Consider the following 17287-nt stretch of genomic DNA (forward strand, 5'->3'; position numbering starts at 1 on the left):
GAGCAACCAGATTGAATTAAATAGGCATAAAATAATGTTTGATTGCTACATGGGACAGGTCTATCAATGAGCTGACAAAAGTGATTACATTTTGAATGGGCTCGACACTGATACTCTAGTCAATAACAATGGAATTTTCACTTGATTGAAGCCATAGCCCACTATAATCAGTCCCGATAATGTCCACTACTTTAAAAAATATATATTTTAAATGATAGCAGACTTCAACATCCCATCAGACTGAGTGTGTGGAGCTCATGAAAATCGCCATAGGAAATATTTGAAAGAATAGTTTCATAATCTGCATTTATTTAGCGCAGAGGTGGGGTGGGGGGTGGCGAAAATTTTGCTTTGTACGCACTAATCTGCCATAGTGCAAAATGTGTTCTTGTGAACAAGCCAGGGAGTGCAGCAGGTATATATTTCAATGTCGTCTTTATTCACATACAGATGCACTGAAATATGTGGCTGTAACTTCTGCTGCTCCCCGATGTCAGTCACAATCTAATGCAGGACTGACACAAGAGAAGGTGCTAAACATGTAGAGACCATATATGTCCCCTGTTGAAATTGGAGGCCCCGTACTGTGCTATACATGAAGTGCTGAAGTACATAATTACATTTTTATCCCTAAATTAGGGGTAGAATACTAATACTTTGCATTGTATTGCATTGTAGGATTTTATACTACTTGTTATCCCTACACACGGGTAACATGCCCATGCGTGGAACAATGTTGGGAGTTTGTGTAGTGCCTGATTGACCATAGAGACGCTCTTATCTTGTCTGAGATGCTGCACTCAACTGCAGGGAGCTTGAAGGTTGTAAGAGACAGGGGCACAGGGTACAACTCTGCAACCCGGTAGCACTGATTATCTCTGTAGATGCTTATAAAGTGTGATTTCAATGTAGCCTCTTTCTATGCTGGCTACAGAGAAGGATGCACACTTGAGGTATGGTGGTTCAGCAGGCTAAGCCCATAAAGAAGGAAGGAATTTTGGAGATCTACAAGGATGTCTCAAGGAAGTTCTCATCTTATATATGATTATGGTACAGATGGGGGCTTCCACAATTGTCTAGATCTGCAGGGATGCTTTAGGACAAGGGTACTCAGTGGCCCGGCAAGCCTTCCTTGGCGGCCCGCGGACCTTGCAGACATCGTAACTGTGTTTTTTTTAAAGAGTGTCAGCAAACAACGCCGGTTGCAGCAGCGCGGAGCTATGGGGGCCGGGCGATTCTTTGAGTTGAGAGGAGATGCAGGGGCGCTAAGAAGAGGTGAAATACAACAAAGCCTCATTAACAAGTGAATGGTCTTTTAAAGACCTGTGAAGTACTAGAGTGCGGCTGTGTGTGTGCCCGGGAAGCAGTCTCAGCCCGGGGTGACAAACACTGGGTGAGGTGACAGAGGGTGACGAGGACAGCAGGGTGTGAGAGCAGCGGGTGAGGTGGGAGTGAGAGCAGGGAGTGAGAGCAGCGGGTGAGGTGACAGAGGGAGATAGACAGAGGGAGACTGATGGGGACAGAGAGATGGAGGGAGAGAAACAGAGGGAGGGAGACAGAGAGAGAGAGGGAGACAGAGAAAGAGGGAGACAGAGAGAGGGAGACAGACAGAGGGAGACAGAGGGAGGGAGACAGGGGGAGGCAGACAGAGAGAGGGAAACAGAGGGAGACAGAGAGAGGGAGACAGAGGGGGACGGACAGAGGGAGACTGACAGAGGGAGGGAGACAGACAGAGGGAGACAGAGTGAAGAGGGCGACAGACAGAGGGAGGGAGACAGATAGAGGGAGACAGAGGGAGACAAACAGAGTGAGTGAGACAGAGGGAGACAGAGAGAGAGGGAGGGAGGGAGAGAGAGAGGGAGGGAGGGAGAGAGAGAGTGATAGAGAGAGGGAGGGAGAGAGAGAGGGAGGGAGAGAGAGAGAGAGGGATGGAGAGATAGAGAGAGGGAGGAGGGTGACAGACAGAGGGAGGGAGACAGATAGCGGGAGACAGAGGGAGGAGGGTGACAGACAGAGGGAGGGAGACAGATAGAGGGAGACAGAGGGAGGGAGACAGAGACAGACAGAGGGAGAGAGAGGGAGGGAGACAGAGAGAGGGAGACAGAGAGAGAGGGAGGGAGACAGAGAGAGAGAGAGAGAGAGAGAGAGAGAGAGAGAGAGGGAGACAAGCAGAGTGAGTGAGACAGATGGAGACAGAGGGAGACAGAGAGAGAGAGAGAGAGAGGAAGAGAGGGAGGGAGAGAGTGATAGAGAGAGGGAGGGAGACGGAGAGAGAGAGGGAGGGAGAGATAGAGAGGAGGGAGAGGGAGAGAGAGGGAGAGAGACAGAGCGAGAGAGAGAGAGAGAGAGAGAGAGAGAGATAGATAAATAGAGAGAGATGTGTGTATGCCAGGTCTGGTGGTTTAGTGGATTAAGGCATCCGCTGCAGGGGCCTGTGTTCAACCTCATGGTCATAGTTTTTTTTTTTTTTGCTCTAGCCCCGCCACCCTCGCCCACTGCTCCCACCCCCACCGGTGCGGTCCTCGGCCATAAACTACACTGTAAATTTGGCCCCAGACAGAACGTTTGTGAGTACCCATGGTTTAGGATTACAGTCCTCTCTTTCTCCAGCCACGAGGCTGATCTCAGACACTGGTAGTAGCCACCAAGCGAGTTTGAAAGTGAATCAGGACATGTGGGCTCCAAAACGGCGGGCACACATTTGCAAGAGACTTTTTGCAACTCAAAAACCAGTTTCTGTAGTTTTATGTATCACAGCCTATACATGTATCCCCTTCCACCAACATCCGATGCATCCACGTAGAGATAGCTATATTATATGACTTAAAGCAAGTTGATCAATACATATTGATATTGAATAGGTTAGAGTGGATGAATAGCACACTAAATATGGTGAATACTTGCTAATTGTGGGAAACAGTGTTCCAGAAAATTAGGATTGTTCGCACTCCTAAACTGCGGAATGACCCGCTGGTTTACATCGTCTTATTTGCTACGTTTAATGCTCCATTACATCGAATGAAGAAAGGAAATATTGACATAGTTTTCGATTTTCATTTTACCAATGCGAAGACTTTTTCCAAAAAGAGAGGTTTTATTTAATAAAACAAAACAATTGTACACCTATAAAACACACTGTTCAATAAATAGAGCCCTCATTGTCCGTATTGTCAGCATCACCCACGTAAAAGAAATACACTCAGGACATGGTTAACTTGTCTACTCTAAAAGTATGAATGTTAAACTCTGCATTCGCAAAATGCATTGTCAAGGGCAGTTTGCAGACGTTTCCATCTGCCACTGGACGCGGTTCTATTGTAGAGTCTTGTTATGGCTAAAAGGCTTTTTCCTGCTTTCTTTCCTCATAAAGCAATACTGATATGAGGAGTGTATGCAACGGAGAGGCGTTCCTCTCCAGCCCAAGTCCCCTCCAGATGCTGTGCGCATTACGTCGCCACCGCACTGGGGTGATTTCTGTCTCCGTGATGTCTCCGATTGCGGCTTTTCTTGATGTCCTGCACGTGCTTCCACTTGGCCCCGCCCTTGTTGCGCTGCCGTCTTTTCTCCTTGTGCCACATCTGTTCGCAGTACTCGTCAAGGCTGAAGCTGGGGCTGCTGAGAAGTTGGATGTAATCTTTGTACCTCAGCCTTGACTCCGTTATTAAATCCCTGACACGCCCCTCTTCCTCTTCCAGTTTCTGTGTGTTTTCCATCTGCTCGTTCTCGATGACTTTCACAGTCAGCCTCACCACGGTGTGGACAAAGTTATGCTCTTTCGCCCTGCAGTGGTAGACGCCCGAGTCCCTCTTCTGCAGACTTCGAATCAGGAGCCCATATTCAGTCTTGATGAACCTTTCATCCGACGGGAGCTATTGGATGAAAAGGAAAACATACAAAATCAACGGAAACAGAAAACAGACTAATTACAAGTTCTGCAAACTTAACTTGGACTGTCTGCCATGATTTCTCCTTTCCTTGAACAAAATGCTATAATGTATTTATATTCAAAGCGTCCTCGTAATTCAATGAATGCGTTTTTCTAAGGTGTCTGTCTTGCGGATTGGTGCTACAACATCATAAAACAAATTAATTAAAAGGGAAGCGGACAGACGTAATCCAAAAGTAGTAATTTGAAAATCGTTTAAATAGATGTTATTTAGCTTGTCACTAAAGGTTTACTTCGGATCTGTGGTAGTGCTTGTTCTAACACAAACATGATCTGCATATACGGAAAATGGGCTCCTTATATAGAACTGACTTTTGTGCATGCATCGGGAAGATGTGGAAAGTGCAGACTTCAACACATCACTTGTTCAATGTGACGCTCTTATTTTGGCCAGTCATTCTTTTCCCACACAAGAGCCCAATTCTAGTGCCTAGCTGCCGCCCGCAAAGGTGCAATGGAAGCAGGTGACAGAAATACCTCATCTGCTACTAGACTCTGTACGTCACCACTAATTGAAGGCGCGATCAAAGGGGCAGGAATACAAATCTTTGCCCTGACATTTACAGGTCCATACTAGTGGTCCATACTTGTCACTGTGCTTCATCGGTGACATGGTGTAGGAACACTTCACCTATGTGCCAACTGAAGCCAATGTGTTACAGAGTAGAAAATGACTACCACTGCTACGGTTGCTGTTTCTTTAAATTTAGGAGGAATGTACACATATTGAGGCATATTTACAAGGCTGCGATAGAAAATTATCACCGCTTTTGCGGCCGTTTTCGGCTGAAAAGCGGCGATAATTTTATCGCCTAATTAGCAAGGTCACGCTATCGCGTGAAACCTTGCATTAGCGCACCTATTCTTAACGCCCAGCTTTGCATCTCTAATAAGATGCAAAGTGGGCGTTCCTGACATGCGACATTTCTCCTATCATCAAGCCTGCTTCAGGACTGACTTAGCCATGATGTGTTATGGAAGGTGGATATCATGGCTAAGTTTGTGAGTCCCTATCAACAAGCTAACGCCACATTTCGTGAGATTATCGCTGGGTTTCCAGCGATAATCTCACGTCAGGCAGTTAGCGCTAGGATTTTTATCGCTTTTGAGATAAGCGATGCTAATAGCACGCTATCTCAGCGATAAAAATCCACGCTAGCCGGCGATAATTATCCTATCGCTAAGTGCACTTAGCGATAATTATCGCCGGTTGTTGCTGATATGCCCCTTACTTCGCTGAATCCGGTAGCCCAGATTTCAGCATTCGTGTCCAGCTCTCAGTCGGTCCATATGGACTTTGGGCTAGCTTTATTCTTGCAAAACAAACCAGAAAGGGCAATCAGGATTGCCATTTATGAAGAGTTGAGTACAGAAATAGGTATTGACTCCAGACTAGCAGGACATCAGGAAAAGCAAAGACAAACATGTCGGTCAGAAAACAAACCCATAAGAAAGAGTTCTAGTTCTTGAAGCTCTCTAGAAAAATTCAAAGGATTTATAAATAAAAATATTTGTGATGATAATTGAAGGACAAGGAACAATAGTATCAATCAATTGCTAAAAGACATCTAACTTCTTGTTTTCAATACAGGCAGGGAAAATGATACAACTATTCAATACACATGAATCATGATGATATGTAATGTGCTGTAACATATGCTTGCAAGTGATTGTGGAGAATTATACTAATGAAGGTTGTATATAATAATAATGGTTGTTAATTATTACTCAACTGGTAGGTACTCATGTTATCGACATATGAAGAATGAATGTTTGAGTTAATCCTCCAAAGATTCAGATTTATGCCTCGCTGGGTACAAGCAGATATTTGCAGGAAGGGTATAACCTATCACCTACTTGGGGGCATATTATCAAGAAACAGTGTCAAAATTATCGCCGCTTTAGCGGCAGAAAAACGCCGCAAATGTGGCGATAATGGGCTTGATAATATGCTCTTGAGAATTCCCATAGAAGCCCATGTTCTGGTGTCAACATGGGCTTCTATATGAATCTATATGAATTCTCAAGGGCATATTATCAAGCCCATTATCGCAGCTTTAGCCGCAGTTTTCTGCCGCTAAAGCGGTGATAAGTTTAACGCCGTGGTTGATAATATGCCCCTTCGTAGGATATGAACCAGTGAATTTCAGGGTACAAAGGCATCTGTACAAAAACAATACAAACCACTGCACTATCTTAAGACTTAAACATGAGCTGCTGGGTATTACAAATGCTCCGCTGCAGGCACGTTATCCGTCTAAGATATCTTGTAATGATTCAGACATAGCCAACCGATTATACATATGTCTCTGTAGCAAGTGTATTTTTGGTCAGGCAACAGTATTAGATCCTGAGAGTTCTTGGATATACACAGATTTCTACAGTAGGTGTTTTGACCTCCACATAAACCCTACTAGCAGATACATTTGGAAAGCAGACATACCTTATAACATAGCTCAAAAGATAATGGGTCAGATTTACAATAACTGGCGCATCCCTGAATATCAGCAGGGATGCACCAGTTATTGTGCGTCACGGCTCCGCCACCATGGATGCGCCGCATTTACAATGCGGCGCACCATGGGGCAAAAATGGACAGATGCGTGACGGATCTGCTGCCGTAAAGGCGGCGTATTGCTGGAGTTGCGTCGCAAGTGCGACGCAGCTCCAGCAAGGCTCGGGGGTGCCCTATCGTTAAAATGCTGCGTCAACCCTTACGCTTGCTTCAAGCAGGCACAGGGTTTTGACGCAGCATTGCCTTAAAAGTGGCTGAGTGAAATCTTGTAGATTTCACTCAGCCACTTTTAGGAGGCGTTCCTGCGCCGGAACGCCCCCCCTGCGCCAGAACGCCTACATGTGGAGTAGGGTTTTACAACGTGATGCATCTCCCAGATGCGTCACGTTGTAAGCACCCCGCACCATGGTGCTGGCTTTGCGCCGCCGCTGCGTCACAAAAGTGACGCAACGGCGGCATAAAAGAGGCGCAAGGGGCTTGTAAATCTGCCCCAATGTTCCTACAGTTACAATCAGAGACCAACCGAAAGATGACAGGTTGGAATCTTGCAGTTACTAAACCACCCTTGCTTCGGGAGTGAATAAAATAAGCACAGCTGACTTGGCTAATAACTAAAATGTAATATGCGTCATGTTAATATGTATGCACCTACATTTTTCTTAAAAACTAATTATATATAGTGGTACCAAAGTGCATGCTAGTTTGAGGCAGAAGTGGCTTAAACTCGGTGTTGTCTTTTGGATAAGTTAATAACCCTATATCCAGTACTTTCCTACGCATATGCGGCTGGGGTGCATCAATAACTGAACATACTACAGGCATTTACAAAATACTAAATAATTGTATTTGTTCTTTTTCACTTTATTGTTCAATGAAAGATGAGGTGGTAACTTTGTGTATCATTTATAGCATCTAGCAAAGCTTAGTTTGTAAAAGAATAAGGGGGATATGTACAATGAAGTGGTGGAGCGTGTTGTTAGCCTCCTGGGCTTAACGCCTCTTCGGAAATGCAAGGCTGCACCATATTTACAAGAATATGGTGCAGCCTTGCTTTTCCCCCTGCGATGGCGCTAAGTTTAACAACTTAGCGCCAACGCAGGCACCCTTGCACCAGAGTGCAAGGGTGTCTGTGTGCAGGGGAGGATTGGCTATGTGTAGGAAGGTGTCCCTTCCTGTGCATAAACAATCCTAAAAGGCCATTTTGTCACTTTCATGTGTGCTGCTTCATGCAGCACACATGAAAGTGACAAAATGGCATTTTAAAAAAAGGTTTGTTTATGTACAGGAAGGAATACCTTCCTGTACATAAACAAACCATGGCATTTTGCTTTTTCCGTGTGTGCTGCCCAAGGCAGCACACATGGAAAAAGAAAAAACGAGGAGAAATAATGCATTTCTCATCGTTTCTCCAATTTAAGACTAGGATTTTCCTGGTATTCATTTTGGAGCTGTCTCCTGTGTACGCCACCCTTGTACATAGAGGGCAGCGTCAATACAATGGGTGTTGCAGTGGAACGCCCACCACAACACCCACTGCACGCCCCTTTCACACTAAACATAGCGTGAAAGGGTGTCTTATGTACAAGGCAGCATTAAGCCAAATTAAATGGCTTGATGCTGCCTTGCATTAGTCACAAAAAGAGACGTTCCTGTGGCGATAGGGGCTTGTACATATGCCCCTGAGCGTCTAGCCCGAATGTTTCAAAGAGACCCACCCGGCGCCTCTACTGAATGTTGGGGTTGATAAATACTAAGGGTTTCTAGCTTTTATTTCAAATCATCCCGCTTTCATCCATCAGTATAGCATCTCTTCCCCTAAATTGTACTGTAGAAGGTCTCTCTGCGATCTTGTTTTCTTCCTTTGTCACTATTTTTATACCTTTCTCCTCCTTTCCCCCTTTTTTACTTTTCTCCCTCTTGTTCTGAGTTAAAGTCTGATGATTGAAAAAAATTCTGGTCCACAAAGAATAGAAGAGTGCAGGTAGGTCTCACATGCAAACACCAGCTCAAATTAAGTACTGGTATCTGGTTATCCACCTATTCCATTAGGAAAATATTCCAGGTTGACGGACAGTGCAGAAATCTAACAGATACATCTAAAAACAAAAAACATTAAAACAAAATAATCTATAGTGTTTGAGATTTAATCATTTTATGAAAAGCATTTAAAATATATAAAATTATCTAATTATATAACTTTTAGTAAGAACCACAAGAGTGCAATATTCTTGTGAGCTAAGACCGAAGAAGTAGTAGCAGGCTGAAAGAGAACAAGAGATTCACAGTACTAGCAGATGTGCAAACAGAAAGCCAAAAGTCGTTTCTTTACAGTCTATGTTTTGGGCTGAAACCGTTGATTGCTTTTAGAAATATAGTTGTACATTTTGAATAGTTTCAGTTTACATTTTGTACGTATTCTGCCATCTAGTGGTTGATTGAAAATCTGCTCTTGATTTATTTGAAAGGTGCTTAAGGTTAACGTCTTAGCGTAGACATTGGAGAGTCAGTAGAGAAATGAAATTAATCAAGTTTCTAAAACTACCCACACATTACTGTCTTCTTTACAAGTTCCTTTTGTGCTTCTTATGTTTGTGTGCGTGAGTGTTTGTGTGAAGGTATTAATGCTCTGCAGCACAATTCAGCGATGCTGATGACATGAGAACTTATCACTTCAAAAATATTTTTACGATTTATATAGGTAAGCAAGAATTTTCTGAAGCATCATACATCCGTCAGGTGTCCCATATGTAAACTAATATATTTAATTACTGTGGTTGACTAAAGAAGTTCTGAATACGTTCTTAAGTAACACCTGTCCCACCGATTAACCCATTCTTGTCCCTGTGTCAATCTAATATAGACTTTGAGCTCACTTTAGCAGGCTCTACCGGCCATTAAAGGTCTGCTCCAGCGTTAAAGGCCCGAGCATCTCTTTACGTTTGATAATGAAATAAAATATTCCATAACTTGGATATTTGATGTGCATTTGCTTCTGTATTTTTGTGTATTTTTTTTAGGTTGAACTCCTAGAAATTGTTTCCAGTCGTGATTCAGTTGTGGTCCACGGAAGTCAATAGATTGTAAAGTGGGGGCCACTCGGCCCTCACGCCCACATGGCGGTGCGGCGCCCCCCCTCCCCCGGCCTTTCGGTGTTGGGGGTGTGTCGCGGGGCGATGACGCGCGCGGCGCGCCCCCAACACCGATTGGTTGATGCCGCCCCCGTGAACCCGGAAGCAGCCATTCGGCTTCCGGGGCAGAGGGGGCGGGACGATCGGGGTGCGGGCCCCCAGGACGATGTGCAGCCCCCTTTATAAGGCACGGGGAGCGGGGGGGGCGCCCTCTTGCTCCTGGCTCGCTCCCCGTGTCTTCCGTGTGCCCCACGTGTGCCCCCCGTCGCGCATGCGCACCTCTGGGTAAGGGCGTGGTTAGTAGGACTTGACACCGGTTAGCGACCTTGCCGTCCGGCCAGATATGTTAGAATGCAAAATTCAGGCAGGATGTTAGATTCGGATAGGAAACACGCTGTATTAGACGTTTGTTAAGGTTAGCCTTTGATATTTGTCTACGATTCTGTAAATCTAATGTCATGAATTTTGCTTATTCTTGCATAACTGATGTAATGTTGATATTCATCCTTTTATTGTTTTGTATAATAAATACGGCCGGGGGGTCCCTGACCCCCCGCCTTCCAAAGATAATTTGCTTATGACAATTCTTCAAGGTGGTGTGGAAAGCTGGGAGGGGAGGGTAGCCAGTCACGGACCATGTAAGAACTTTTGACCTAGTGTGAAATATAAAAACAAGAACAAACAATTGTCAAAAGAAGTCAACCTCTATTTGCACAGATGAACATGTAAAAGCGTTCATGTGCATTTTGTTTATGTAGATATGAATCTTTTCCCTCATATATGGCAGATGTTGCACTGTAAAGGGAGGGACTGAGGGTGATTTGAGAAATGGGATATGGGGGGACAGAAGGCGCGCCAGAAAGGGGTGGAGAAACACCGGAGAAACAAAAGGAGAAAGAAGGGGGATAGGAGAGAAATAGCAGGAAATTGAGAAGGGACACACCAAAGGTGGACAGAAAGTGAGTCAACGAGGGAAAGATAGATAATACTCCATGGTGATAAGTGATGAAGGGAAGAAGTGTAAAATTTGAAGAGGCGGACAATATGAGTGGATCTGTGAAAGGGAGAGACAGTGAAACACAGGAAGAGATGGAGTCAAGCAGAGAGGAGTGGGAGATACAATGAGTAAAAGCATGATAGAGAGGGATGGAGTAAGAGCTGTTAGAGAAGACTAAGGAAAATGGTAGATGAAGTGAGTAGAGGGGATCGAATGAAGACGAGGGAGACTAAAGGAGGTAGTAAGCAACTGTCGTGACAGTGAAAGAAAAGTGATACAAAAGATAAGAAACCAGGCCAACTGACAGACAAGTTAAAAGGGAGAAATAGACATCCAATTGATGTTTCAAATTATCAAAGTAAAAACGTTATTTGAGCTATGTACTTTAGCATACACCTTTTAACAGCAATGTTAAAAGACATTCCTTGAAGAAGGCGGAGAATCTGGTTGGGGCAAGCTGTGAGTTCATATGGGCCCCTGAGTGTCACAGAACGCTTCTGGTGTCCTGCATAAGTCGTTACATTGCACTTTCTGTACACCTTCAGAAACGTTCTTCTGATAAGGAGCATATTGGTTTTTCTATCCGTGATATCAACAGTGATTTACAGTTTTTTAAGTACAATGGGAAGAATAAGAGTGAGGAATGCAAAAGCTACAGAGGGAACCAGACAACCTTAGAAACTAAGGGGCAAAGGCTACGGCATTTCCAAAAACAGGGATGTGCCATGTGTAAAACAGTATGGCGCACCCCTGTGTTTTCCCTAGCAATGGCGCTACAATTAGCTGCCTAGTGCCATCACAGGCACCTTTGCACCATAGTGAAAGGGTGTCTGTGTTGCAGGGAATGATTGTTCATGTGCAGGAAGTTGTGCCTTCCTGCACATAAACAATCCATAATGGTGATTTGTTACTTCTATGTGTGCTGCATTCTGCAACACAAATAGAAGTAGCAAATCGTCATTATTTAATGATTGTTTATGTGCAAGAAGGGACACCTTCCTGCACATAATCAATCATTAATGGAATTTTTGTCTTTCTATGTGGTGCAGTATGCAGAAGCAAAATAGAGGAGAAACAAAAGTATTTCTCCTTGTTGCACCATTCTAGAGCCTGCTCTTGCATGGCATTAGTTTTTGGCACTGCCTCAGATTTACACCTCCTTGTATATCTGGGGTAGCACCAAAAAGCAATGGGTGATGCAGTGGAACGCCCGCAGCAACACCCCTTGCACATCCCTTTAACGTAGTTATCTGCACGAAAGGGTAGCATATTTACAAAGTGGCGTTAAGCCACAAACAGTGAACATAGAAAGAGCAAAAAGCATCCAATGTATGTGATATCTAAAAAGTATATAATTACCTATCACAAGGTTGGTATAATTTTGTCTTTTGTTTAACTGTCTTATCTTTATATTAGAAACAAATAGGCTGAACCTGCAAGCAGATTAACTGTGGTAGGTCGTTTAATGAATATAGGGATATTACATTATGCAAGTGAACCTTGGAAGTAAGAGGTATCAAGAGACTCACCTGGTGTATATACGACGGATGGCATACAGTAATATGACTACTGATATTAACATGCACTCGTGTGTTGTACATAGGGATTTTCATATAGTAATGTTGCTACTTTGAAGAAATATTGCATGTACTTATACTTAAATACTACATTCGATTTATGAGTGTGGATCCAAGTAATATGCAGTAATATGTGCCCATGTTCTGAGCACCAGGGGATTTCATGTTAAACACAGCAGAATTGTAAATTGAGGCCAATATTGCAGTGCAGTTATTAGTATGCGGAGCTTAGGATATGAGTGATTATGGGCTAATTGATATTGTCTTGTCACATAATGGATGTGATGACTTATATCCTATGAGGTGCTGCCAATTAGGGGTGGGCGGAATTTGCGAAATCCACTTTCGCAAATTATCGTGAAAATGTTAAAAATTATCGCAAATACGCGTAAATATCGCGAAGATGCGGAAGTTTTTGTCCCGCATGTTCGCGAGATTTTCTGCATGGTTGCGGCTCGCCAACTTACCCATGTGGTTGCTCGCGGGCGCGGCCTTCTTGTTTTCAGTTGTCTCGCGGTGCATGATCGCAAGAAGAAAGATGTGATCGCGCGACGCATGACGTCACTGCGGGCGCGAACTGTCGCGAGACAGCGCAAATGGCTAAAAACAATACAACATCTCATGGAGAACGCGACCGGATCAAGAAAGCTTGTCGGCGAACGCAAGGATTCAGGTAAGGCGATCGCGCGTGCGCGAGAATGTATTATTTTACAGCGCGAGCAAGAATCAAATTATCGCTAAGCTGCGGAATGCGGAAATTTTGACATTTTCGCGCTTTCCGAGGAACGCGAAAATGTCAAATTATCGCAATTTCCGCGAACGGAACGAAATTTTAGCCCAGGCCTACTGCCAATGCACTAATATGCGCTCATGGGCTGAGCAATGGGAGTTTTTATGTCAAAAAACAGTATAGTAAAGTAAATGACTTTTGCGAGAGCATATTATAAAACAATTCATCTCTGAAGCTTTTTAGAAATCTTAATGTTATAAGATTTTCGATATTATCAACACCTCATTTACAGCTCTAAGATGGTGCTACCTTTTGGTTCCATTCACAAAAGACGGCCCTTAAATAGGAAACCCAACATGGCACCCCTATGAAAAACAGTGAGCCCCGCACTCAAATGATACCGGGGAGGAGCCCGGGAGTTTTGGCGAGTAACGACTGGACTCATTGCCTATGCAATTTAACATATGCATGGCAGCACTTTATTAGTTAGAAGGTTCTGATTATGTGGTTTCTCTTAACAGGGTAAACTAGGACCCCACTCCAATAACTGTGCCGTAACCTGCCGTGTACCCCCTACGGTTGCATAGTCTAGGCTTTGGTGAGTCTTGACTTTTTAGCATTTAGCATTTATGGTGCATGGCGGAAATTATTGTGTCTTCGAGGACCTACAATGTCATGATGTGTTGCAGGAATTGATTGAATCGGTATTCGGGACTTATATCCATGTAACATTAAAAGTATTCTATACTGTGATAGGGTGAGTAGTACTTTTGCTTTTTGGGATACGATCAAAAACTGGTGACATTTGTAGGGTGTGGTTTTTATTGCCATATAACTTTATAGGCGGAACTGTGGTGTATGTAAACTTTGAGCATTGATGCCCGCATACAGGGAACTCTAATAATATATAGCCTCCCTGCTTTCCACTGCATGCGGGTTCTTTATGGTACTCATTTGCTCTGACGTCGTGATAATGTACTGTACCCATAAGGGTTGTGAGCTATTTCGGTGATTTGAGTCTGCACTCTTCAAAACTACAGTGGCTGAGTGTTATCAGCCAGTTATGTAAAGTCCTGTAAAGTCTCCTGGCAGGGCCCTAAACTACATTAACATATTCTTTTTGGAAAATCACTGGTGTAATAATTTATTGTGGACTAACATGGGGCAAATGTGCCCAAGACTGTAACAAGTTCACAATATGCTCACTGTGTGTGCGTAAGAGTAATAATGTTGTCACTTCAAAAGTCGCTGATGGCCATGTATCAGTGATTTACCTTTTGAGATGAGACAATATCCATTATCTCTTTGGGTACCCTTAGCCTTGAGGAAGTCGTGATTACGACGAAACATGTGTTGAATATTCTGGCGGGAATTGTGAAGAATATCAAGGAACGACATAAAGCACTTGTAAAGAGCAAGGCTGAAAAACATCAATCGAAGACTGGATTTTTGTCAATTTTGTATATATTAATTGCATGTGCTATTGTGGGTGTATATATGCATGCATAGGACCTCTTGTGGGGCTCTATTTTGTGGATGCTGGGTGAACATCCTTCCTTCTTGTGCACAGCATTAATTGGATTATGTTTACTAAATTGGTGTATTTCTCAGTTGAGCGCCATGAAACGCTTTTCACCCCCTTTTCTCTGCAATCAATTCAAGGTGCCCCGTTTCCATGGGATAGTTAATATTTTCAGTTTATGAATGTAAATGCACATGCAGTTATCAAGGGACTATACACTCATATTGCTCACATAAATAAATGTCAGTTTCACGTACAGTAGTTCTGGATTTATGCAAGATACCTTTATATGCAATTTGATTGAAAACAGGATATTTCTGCTGACAGATTACAACTGGTAAATTTAATTGAATTGCAAATTTCTGAATACTAAGCATTAAAACATATTTTTATATTCCCTCGCAGCTACTCACGTTTATTAGGCAAGTCAGTCGTAGTCAGGTTTTGAGGTATGAGGCCGAGAGGGGCAGAGGATCTACACATGCATGCTTTGCAAAGACCTGCTTTTTCCTACTATAGAAATGTGCATTTAACTACAACGGTACCCCATGTTTCTAAAACGTGTTAGGCACAGCAAATAATAATAATTGCTTATTTCATTAACTTATCCCCAAGGGATGCTAAAAATACGCCACTCAATCGAGTCTTGTTTTGGCTAGGAATAAATTATCAAGTTGTAGAGAAATTAATTTCGAGGGGGACCCACATGAAGGGCCTTTGAGGCAGCATCACAGCTTTTACTTTCTCATCTCCCTGCTTCATTTTGCTGGTTCAAGGCATTTAAACCTGAAGCAATAGATCAGATATGCTGGGTAGAAAACCGGTACAACTGAATCATAATTAAGGTGCTTTATAAAACAATTCAGCACCTTTTCCCAATGAAATGCAGCAGCTAACACACCAATGATAGGCTGTGAAATTTAGGAATCATGGACCATTGTTCAACTGATGTTTCTATCTCGGATGTCTAGATGGTATATTTTACTTTTCGTGGGGCATATTATGGTGTCAACATGGGCTTCTATTGGAATTCTCCAGGGCATATTATCAAGCCCATTATAGCCGCTTTAGCGGTAGTTTCCTGCCGCTAAAGCGGCGATAATTTAACGCCGTGCTTGATAATATGCCCCTTTATACTTGAATGACAAGCTTAAATGCCACCAGTAAACGCCCTGTTAAAGCACACTCCAGAGGAGCTTATATTAATTATACACCTACTGCTTGCACTGACGTGCTGAATAAATAGTTAAATGTAAAATACTGAAAGATCAGTTAAATAGTAGGATGTATAAATAGTCACTAGAAATATGGCGGTCAGAATGGGGTCCTGTTTGGAGACTGTCTAGAGACAATTCAGTTCATAGTGCGCTGTCTAAAAATAACTTTATTTCAGATTTGATCAATTGGTGTTATGGAACTGGAGTGCGACTGCAGAAATAACATGATCAGAAGGTTAAATTACACTGATAAAAAATAAGTGACCAACCATAAACCTGAAGACAATACCCTACAATGCACCGTTTCATTAGCTCTGTTCTTCATCGAAGAATCCAACAAAAAGCTGAACCCATGATCCAGTGCGGCATGACTGGGGTGAATACGCATTGAGCAGGAGCCCAACAATGACGCGTTTACCCAAGGATTCTGTTCAAAATGATCTTGTCTTGAGAGAGATGACCTCTATCAGATAGAATACCGTGCAACGCTTGGGTCTGGTTGAGCCTTGGTTATGTTCCAATGCGTTTTAATTGGTTGATTGTCACAGTGGTGAAAGCCAATTGAACGTTCTTTGTGACGCTGGTGGCCTGACTCTTTTTTGATAAAGAGTAAACACAATGTATTTGTCCTTTTTTAATAACAATCTCTGCAGTCCAACTAGCTGAACAGAATATTACCATAGAAATGTTTATAACAATGTAAATGTTCTCAAACCTTATTCATATGGTATCTCAACATAGTATAGGCTCTATGTTGTATATATGTCGAGCTTTTAGATTGAACACAAAACTTGTTAACGTAAAAGCCTTTTCATGTTGGATTTTACAGGAAGCACACAAACGTGGATAAAATAGGTAGGGAACTTGTTGTTACTAGGCCTGGGAGAATTTGTAATTACGGCGGTATAATCGGAGTAAATTCAGTACTTACCCATTACTCTTGTGATGTGAAATTACAGAAATTGTGATGACGCCAGTCTGAATAATTAAGAGCAATGTGGGGCAAAAATTATTTTACTTCAGGTGCACAGGAACTGGCACTGGCACTGATTTGGTGTTTGTGAGCAATAGAAACAATAAGCATTACTATAGGTGTTACTATTACCATATTAATTGTATTTGCCTGACCTAACCCACAACGTTGAAATGAGAGTGGCCATTATTAAGACAAAATCATATACTTTCAGAACGAGTGTTTTGAGTTAGTAAATGTAGGTTTCCATCCTCTATGTCACTGTGTAAATGGTTTACTGCTAATGTAGTAAATGACAGGTGTGCTAAGGTAATTTTGTAGCAGAAAATGCCACCCCTTCTTTGGAAAGGCTGCACAATTGGTTCTATAGGATCTAAGAAGATGTTATCCTTGATTGTGGGACACTTCCTCAGGAGTTAATAAAAGCTTTCCTGGGCAATAAGGAGACTTTATAAGATAAGTAATGTATCAACGGTGGATGTTCTGTGTTGGGTGCAGAAAGGCCCTGTAAGACATTGAGTTAGTAGTCGAGAGGGGAGAGAGCCCCTCTCAAGTAATAATAAACACAATCCTTACTAGAGTGAACCACAGAAGGCACTAAATTAGTATTTCTCAAACAGCGGGTAGCTAGTTTTGGTGAGTCGCAAAAGGCCAAGCAATATATAGAGATCCCTTTAATTTC

The 17287-nt window shown here is 42.9% G+C and overlaps 1 protein-coding gene across 2 annotated transcripts in view; it reads right to left on the minus strand.

Moving 5' to 3' along the window:
- Positions 1 to 3074: 3074 nt before the first annotated feature.
- Positions 3075 to 17287, minus strand: part of SEMA3D (semaphorin 3D) — a 375590-nt gene continuing 361377 nt past the window's right edge. For both annotated transcript variants that reach the window (XM_085652905.1, XM_085652906.1), the window contains exon 18: positions 3075 to 3869. In XM_085652905.1, coding sequence (XP_085509031.1) covers positions 3447 to 3869 — 423 coding nt within the window. In that variant the 3' untranslated portion in view covers positions 3075 to 3446. The remainder of the gene's footprint in view (positions 3870 to 17287) is intronic.

The sequence above is a fragment of the Triturus cristatus genome, chromosome 4_1 (assembly GCF_964204655.1).
Source record: "Triturus cristatus chromosome 4_1, aTriCri1.1, whole genome shotgun sequence".
NCBI lineage: Eukaryota > Metazoa > Chordata > Amphibia > Caudata > Salamandridae > Triturus > Triturus cristatus.